Source organism: Lagenorhynchus albirostris, chromosome 1, assembly GCF_949774975.1.
Source record: "Lagenorhynchus albirostris chromosome 1, mLagAlb1.1, whole genome shotgun sequence".
Classification (NCBI taxonomy): domain Eukaryota; kingdom Metazoa; phylum Chordata; class Mammalia; order Artiodactyla; family Delphinidae; genus Lagenorhynchus; species Lagenorhynchus albirostris.
Window position 1 is genome coordinate 178,758,176 of NC_083095.1, and position 8,273 is coordinate 178,766,448.

General features: G+C 44.9%; 1 protein-coding gene across 1 annotated transcript; it reads right to left on the reverse strand.

Annotated features, from left to right (window-relative positions):
* Positions 1–2,386: 2,386 nt before the first annotated feature.
* On the reverse strand, positions 2,387–5,182 carry SKIDA1 (SKI/DACH domain containing 1). Its single transcript, XM_060121300.1, has one exon. The coding sequence runs from the start codon at positions 5,180–5,182 to the stop codon at positions 2,438–2,440; it is 2,745 nt and encodes a 914-aa protein (XP_059977283.1). The 3' UTR covers positions 2,387–2,437.
* Between the last annotated feature and the right edge of the window lie 3,091 nt (positions 5,183–8,273).

Sequence of the window (8,273 nt, forward strand, 5' to 3'; positions counted from 1 at the left end):
TTTATGTCAAAAATTCCATAGGGTATATTTGTTTTGAATTGTGCTTATTCCATCTCGCAGTCCTCCCACACCCAAGATCTGTAAGCTTCAAATATATTCTCAATTTGTAATTTAGGCACAATGATTCCATAGCCAACAAGAAAAGTACTAGTCTAAATGTAGTAGTCATACTTTGAACTTTCTTGACTTAGCAGTAATTAAAGAGTAGAAATCACAGACTTCCAGTGTGTGTATGTCACACTTTTTACAGATTGATTTTGCAGGACAACTCACTGCACCCAAATTCTGTATTGCCTTCCAAAGAGGAAAGAACTGACTGAGAAGCCAATGGTTCAGCTTTCTGGAGCTTTAACTGTAACTTGTACCGGTCTTTGAAATTACACAAACATGAATTCAAGGATAACATCCCCCAATTTTTGCTTTGACCATATCTATCATCCCAATAAAAAAAAAAAAAGATCCATTGAACCTACATCTGGCAACATTCAAGAAGGAAAGGAAGGGAGGCAGTTCAAAGCATCTGTTTACTCCATCCAAATGTATTTGGATGCAGGTACTCTCAGACTCTGTCCTTTACAATAAGAGTAAAACCACAGCATATACAACAATTAGGGCTGAGACCATCCAGATCTATCTGAAACATTTATAGACAAAAGGAAAATTTCAAAGGGAATAGGAATTAAAAGGTTAAGGAAAAAAACTGAATTTCCATGAGAACTAGTGACTTAAATTCACACAGTAAACATTTCATTGATGTTTTGTTTTCTGATTTATGATCTATATATGCAACTTCTTAGGTTTAAGATGGCAAAGATCTGAGATACATAATTTGTCAGACTAGGGGAGGTGGACCCAAAATTATTAGGTTTAACTTTCATCAAAATAGCAAGTGATCTCTGCTTCACTTTCTTAAACCTGAAACTTTCTGCAATTGATTTGTAACAAGTGTGTAAAGTTTTGTTGTTATTTAGGAAGAAATCCACCAGTGTTTTGCACAGAACCTGACTGGCCTCATCACATGGTGTTACAACAAAACATTACACCCAATAAATGCATTTCTTTCAGGCAAAAACATTACAAGTGAAAATGTCAACAAAACCATTCATTCCTGTTAACTGTTCTCCAATCTGGAATAAGTAGAAATGTATGGAACCAGGAATTTTAAACAGTGTTTTTAATTGAAAATAAAGCTAAAGCATGCTTTTCAACAGTGCAAATTTCCATAATTTTGATTTACTGCTTCCATCATCACAACATAGTACACCAGCATGGCCCTTACCAAGGGCTAGACCCTAACCATTTGCATGTTGAACTACTTTGATTTTAAGTGCAAATATAGATAGTCACCTCTGATTGTCACTTGCAGTAGAAACTCTCCTGCTCTATACACAGGATGGTCTGAAAATAGAAGTTTAGAGAGATGGAGAGAAAGTAAAAGGTAATAAAATCCAAGTGCCTGAGTTCTGGTACCAAAAAGCCCTGAACTAACTGTTATTTTTCATTTGGGGTATTCTTATACTTCTGACCCATTTTACTTTTCTCGGTCGCTTTTACTGCTTTGTCACTATAAAGAGACCATAACATATTCTGCTATTAAGAGAAATATTTTCATTGTTTTGCAAGTTTGAGGAGTCATGTTCAGACCACAAGGTAAGCAGGACAGTAGTAAGAGTCACCTAATTTAAAATTTTGGGTGAGAACACAAAAAAGGAATTTTCCAATCGCAAGGAGTGCCTGTAAAAGTAAAATCACACCCTTTACAAAAAAAAAAAAAGAAAAAAGAAAAGACAATATTATATTTACTTTACTCAGTATATATGAGGCAGCTTTTACCAGCATTCAATCAGGACTCCCCAATATTTCCACTCAAAAAAAAAATAAGTGCAATGACTCTTGGAGAGGAAATGAGGGGAGAAAAAGATACCCCACAAACAAGAGCTCCAGTAGAGAACACTTTGGGCTTTCTTGCTACCTCACTGTGTAACCATGTAACCTAACAAACTTTCACTGAATTAACAGTTACACTTTCAGGTCTGAAATCTAGTGCATAAACTTAATGGCTCATTGTAATATTTATTATTCAACCTTTTGACATTTATTTGTAGCAGTTGAATTGAGGTACCAGGTGCATTATTAGCATTGAAACAGTAAAGTGTTCCAGCTCTACCGTAATAACTGAGTTTTACTTGAGTCTTTAGCCTGAAGTATAGTCTGTGGAATGTAAACCAACCCTTCTCCCACCCCGCCCCCACCCTACTCCAAAAAAAAAAAAAAACCCGCAATGGAAAAAAAAGTAATCCGATTTCTGTCTTCAAAATGCGATAAACCAGGACTCCAAAAGGGGTGTAACACATTAATGGACTTGTACAAACCATCCTGTGCAGTTTACAACAAAAGGAAGGGAATATGGTTCAAGAAAATATCTTCCAAAACACTTTTATGAATTAAATTTCCTGAATTTGTGACTAGGTGGAAGAGGTATTGCAGAACCGCCCAGCTGCCATTTCCATATAGGATGGGCCTTGTGAGGAGGTTGGGAATCCTTAGTGGTGTTTAAGGAATACGCTGGCCACAAATCCCCATCCTTCCCAATAATGAGTGATGGTGGACAAGGAAAATTTGCCATGAAATTAAATGGCCTTTTCACTGCTGATGCTACATTGCTGGCTACCTTTTTGCGTCTGTTTATAACTGTAAAATCATCCAGTGTTCCTTCATGTGTCTCAGTTTTACCTGTAGGACGAGGACTTCTAGCTGATTTCAGATTTGGTTTGACTGGAGGTGTCTGAAGTACAGGTCGCTTTCCCAGTACTAGTGTCCGGTAATTTTTTCTCACCCTGGCACCAAATTTATATTCCCCATCCTCAGGTTGTGGAGAACCTAAAGTGCATGAAAGGCCCTGACTCTGAGCCAGTGGACTTAAGGAAGGAGCTTCTTTTTCAGGGCAGGCAAAACCTTCCTTGGCTGTGGTTAACAAGGCGTCCTCCTCTTTACTTTCAGTCACACTGTAAAACTCACCCTTTGTATCATTGCACTCGCACTTTAGCTTATTTGTAATAAGGTCAGGTTCATATTCTTCATTAGCACTACTGTCTTCTACTTTGATTTTAATATTGTGCAGAAATGGCAATGTCTTGTCGCCTGTGTCAGTGCAGGGATTCTCGGCTTTAGTTGCTGCTGCATCCACCTCGGGATCAGTTGGCGAAGAGGGCAAATCCGCAGCAAATTCAGTGCAATGAGGGATTTTGGAATCTTTTTCTGAATTTGCTGCCACTCCCGAAGAATCATTACTTAAGAACCTAGCAGCTATTGTGTTGTTATCTGCACAGTATGTAGTAGGAGTTGCTTGTAGGCATTTCCTAGCCTCTCGGAGTATTCTTTGTTGTGGAAATGCATTGTTTGTCTTTGGGCTAGGTGAAGAGGCCCCCTCCGCCAGGCAGTTAATTGTCAGCTCAGTTCTCTTTACAGTACTGGGAATTTCAGAGTGTGGGAATGTAATCTCAGATACCCTATCGTTCCTTATCTCTGTGAAACAACTCCCCAGGCTGGCCGGGCAGTACACCGGAGACGCTTTGGGGGCCCAGCTCTGCAGATTCCACTCCTCGGGCGACTCCGCTTTGACACTACTCTTGAGGTCGGGAAGTCTGCCGGCATCCTCGAAAGCAGCGGGTTTGGTTGCAGCGGCGGCGGAGGCCAGATGGTACAAGAAGTTGGCCTGCGCCTGCACGCTGGGAGGCTTGCAGAAGCTGGTGCGCCTGAAACGGATGCTCTGCACTGACACTTGGCTGGAGCCGGAGCTGGAGTCCGACTCCGTGGACGAGTCCTCCTCCTCCGAGCTGACTTCACTGGAATCCGAGGCCCCACTGCCCCCCTCCTCCTCGTCCTCCTCCTCTTCCTCCTCCTCCTCCTCTCCCTCCTCCTCCTCTTCCTCGGAGGACACAGAGTTGCTGGAGCTAGACAAACTGGAGCCAAAATCTGAGTCGTTGGCTGCATGGTCCGAGTAGGAGCTGGACTCGGAGTCGCTGCTGCAACTCTCGGGAAAGCTGCCCAGATGGGGCTGCGGCCGGTGGTGATGAGGGGGGTGGTGATTCGGCTGCGGCTGCTGGGCCCTGTGGTGGTGGTGGTGATGGTGGTGGTGGTGATGGTGGTGGTGGTGGTGGTGGTGGTGGGGAGGCGGGCAGAAGCTGTTAACCAGATGAAACCTCTCCAGGCAACTGGCCCCGGCGGCCGCCGCGGCCGCCGCCGCGGCCGCCGCTGCGGCCGCCGCCTTGGCTTTGTAGGACCTGGGCAGCAGAAGCAGGCGGCGGGCGCCGGCGTGGGGCTCCAGCAGGCAGTCTTTGGCGCCCCCGCGCTTGCGCTTGCACCGGTAGGTCAGGCTCACGGGGCCTCCGGCGCTCGCCGCCGCCTTGGGTTGGGGCCCGGCCGCCGACGCCTGGTAGTAGGCGGCGGCAGCGGCGGCGGCGGCCGCGGCCGCGGCCGCGGCGGCTGCGGCGGCGGCGGCGGCAGCCGGGTGCTTGCTGCACAGCAGGCTCCGAAAATAAGTAGGGTCCGAGTGGAAAGCGACGTAGTTTCCCTGGAGCGGGGCAGTTTCATAGTTTAGAGGGGGTTTGCAAGGCGAGCGCACGATTTCCGGGTAGTGCGAGCCCGGATATTTGCTAAAAATCTGAGGTAGATGGGCGGCTGGGCGCACGACGGCGGCGCCCGGGCGCGGGGACTGCGCGCTGATTGGCAGGGGCCGCGCGGCTCCACTCAGGCCCCGCCAAAGTTGGTGCTTGTCCTTCCAAAAACCCGGGCGGGGGCTGGCGGCGGCGGCGGCGGCGCGCTCTGGCGGCGGCGCCTTTGTGGCCAGGGCCCGGCCGACCCTCCTGCGCTTGGTCTTGAGGACGCGCTCGGTTTTGCAGGAGGTGTAGAGCGCTTCCACGTCTTCCCGGGAGATGAGAGTGCATTTGGCGGCGTGGAAGGCGATGCTGTTGATTGCCTTGAGTTTCCGCAACTCCTCCAGATCGCAGTGGTGCTTTTTCACTTTCAGATGATCCATGCGCTTGTGCACGGTCGTCCTCGGGATGTTTTTCAGCAGATCCGTGAAGACTTGGGAGAGGGCAAACATTTGCTTTCCTTTAATGATGAGGTAGCCGAGCCTCACGCCATCCACCTCTTCAAAACCTGACTTCAGGTCTCCCATCTCGGGCACTAAACGATCCCCACCATTTGCAGTAAATATATACGTGACGCATACATACACATGTATGTATGTTAATCCTCCACCAGATGCTGCGTGTGTCTCAAGGCATCCTGCTAATAAAATAACAAAGACTGTTATTCCCGGCGAAGGGAGTGCCAAACTCTAGGCGAAATTATTGGGGGGAAAAAAAAAACTATGAAATTACACTGACTTGATTCTTGCTTTTTTTTTGGTTTTCGTTTTTTTAAAAAAGAGGGAAAAAACCATCCGGTTTCTGATCTGCCAGTGTGTTGGTCTAAGTCCCCGATGCAGATCAGTACCTGGGCCCCTCTATTCCTTCCTTCTCCATTGGAGCACTATGATAATGGAATGTGAAGGGAGAAAGAGAAAAGAAATGCAGCTGCTATTCCCGCCGCTGCTTTAGCTACAAATAAAATGACAGAGTGAAGTGAGCTCGTCCGGAGACACCTTCATCAATTAATTCCCCTAAAGCCAGCGCTGATTGGACACTCCTGACAGGTGATGCAATAAAAATTGATATTCCACCCCTTCCCCCAAAATCTCCCACTAATTAGCATACCCTTATACTGCCACCTCCCCTCCCAAAGTAAATAATACAGTCGGTATATAAATCTTTCCATTAAACTATCGGAGCTCAGAAACAGGCTGACTCACAGACTTCATCAGAAGCAGTGTGTGTACGCTTTAAAAAAAAAAAAGCCCTGTATATTCGCCTTTAAAGGAATATTGCCTATTTTTGCTTTATTTGCATTTTACCGCTATAGCTATTATCATTTCAAAGAAAAGCAGTTTTAAAACATTATCAAGCCTAAATACATATACCCCACCCCCTTGTCCTTTGGAAAATGGAGCTTAAGTGAAAACGTGCAGAATAGCCTGGTATTTCCCTTATGGGAGTGGGGCAAGGAGCCCGGCTGGGAGCTCCAAAGTTAAATCCGCGCGGTGAACCACCCCAGTACAGACTTACGTTTTGAATTTCTCTCGATTATCCTTGTTCCCCCCCCCCCGCCCTAAAATGCCTTTTTACAACCAGAAACAAAGTTATTTGACCAAGGAAGCAGTTCAAGGCTCCAGCTCCGAAACACTGTAACAATTCAACTGGATTTTGGTTCTCTGCTGGGGGGTGGGGTGGGGAGGAGGTAGTTTCACGTCAGACCCATAACAAAGCATAGATAAGCCAGAAATGTGTACACTTTTCACAATTAACCAGGCTGGATTGGAGGCGGGATGGTCCTAGAGTCCCCAGCACAGCCTTAGCCAGGGTCCTGTTCACGACAGGTCAGAATTCCATGGAGCAGATTGCTTCTGTAGCAAAGAAAAGAAAATGTAAAACGCCCAAGGTGCTTCCATAGGTTTTAGGTAATAACGATGAAAAGAAAGTGTTGATGTACGATGCAGACTATTTCAGTGGTCTGTGATGCTCTTGGTTGGTAGTTTAAATGAATCTTCCACAACTCCCAAATTTTTCTCCATGAAAGCCAAGCATCTGCTTTAAAAAAAAATCACTTTGGATGAATATCAATATTGTTTAACCTCTTCTTAGTCAAATTAAAGTATATTTTGGTGTCATTTTCAAGGATATCCAAAATATTGCCAAATGAGAGCAAAGGTCTTCCCAGTCGCATTACCACGATCCCAAGGCGGTTTGTTGGCTGCTTTGCAAAATTCAGCAAAATCTTCTTAACTGTTCGGTGTTGGAACTACAGCATAAATGCAACTCAGGCATTTATATGTTTCCTTGTTCTTCCAAAAATAGACACATCCGTGTGCTTAAAAGAATAAACGGATATTTCTGAGCCTGCAAGAAAAAAAATGTACAATAATTTCTTCCTTCACATTCAAAAGTTCCAGCTTCCCCTGCTCTGGTCTGGCTAGCACAAGCAGGTATGGCTCAAAGAGAGAGAGACAGAGAGACAGAGAGAGAGAGAGAGAAAGAGATTAAAAACCGAGGAATCAGACATACAAAAAGGTAGTTTGCATGAAATGAAATCTCGGCCATAGTTCCCCACCCCCACCCTCATCTTCCTTGTAATTTCCCAGGAATTTTGAAGAGAATTGGGAATTTCAAGAAGTGCATCCGGAAATTAAGGAAGCCTATTTAAGAGAGTCTGTAACTCAGAGGTTGGGATTTGAAAAGTCAGCCCTGGACTACTGTTGCACTCAGCACAGATGTAATCGCCGCTCTTCAACTTAATCAATGTGTGTACAAACCGCGATGTCTAGTTCTTGCCTTTGAAATCTAAGGCTAGCATTTCCATCCAAGAAATCAGAGCTACAGCAAATTACATTTTTGTCCCTTGAATGAGAGAAGGATCATTGAATGGATCTCGTGATATTTCAGGCTTTAAACGTAACCGAGAGGCAGCAATGAACAATGCCTCGTCACAGCTAATACCATCCACCGAGTTGGCTTTCTTTTGCATCTGGATCTATCACACAGCGTTTTTCTCTTTCACTTTCGCAGGAGGCAAAATGGTAAAGGTTTAAGCAGAAAGCAAAGTTTCCAGGAAAAGCAGATGCTGGTGTTTTTTTTAAAGTATAATGACCAGAGTCTACTACAAGCGACAATAAGGTCGTTTTAAAATTCCTCCTGATGCACTTATATACTGCCAGCCCTCTCCCTCCCACCCCACCCCGTCCAATTCCCCTCCCCAAGCTTTAAGATTTCCACCAAAGAGTCAAACAGCCAAGAAATAGTAAACTCAAAAAAAGCCTCTGAGAAGACATTACAAAAGGTTGGCTAGAGCATTCTTTTTTTTTTTTTGGCCAGGTAGTTCTAGTTGTTCTCAATTCCTATTTAGATTTACACACACACACACACACACACACACACACACACACACTCCTATTCCTCCTGCACAAGGCAACATGACTTAGTAACCATTTCAAAATCACCTTTTCCTCTCCTTCCTCCCCTTCCACCTTTAAAATACTGGCAATATGGGTGGTTTTTAAAACTAACAGAATAGTATTTTTTAAACTAAAGTTACAATCTGTTGGGTCAAATGGAGAAAAATAAAGGCCAAAAGATTTGGGAAGTGGGTCTATGTATACAATTTATGCGAATATC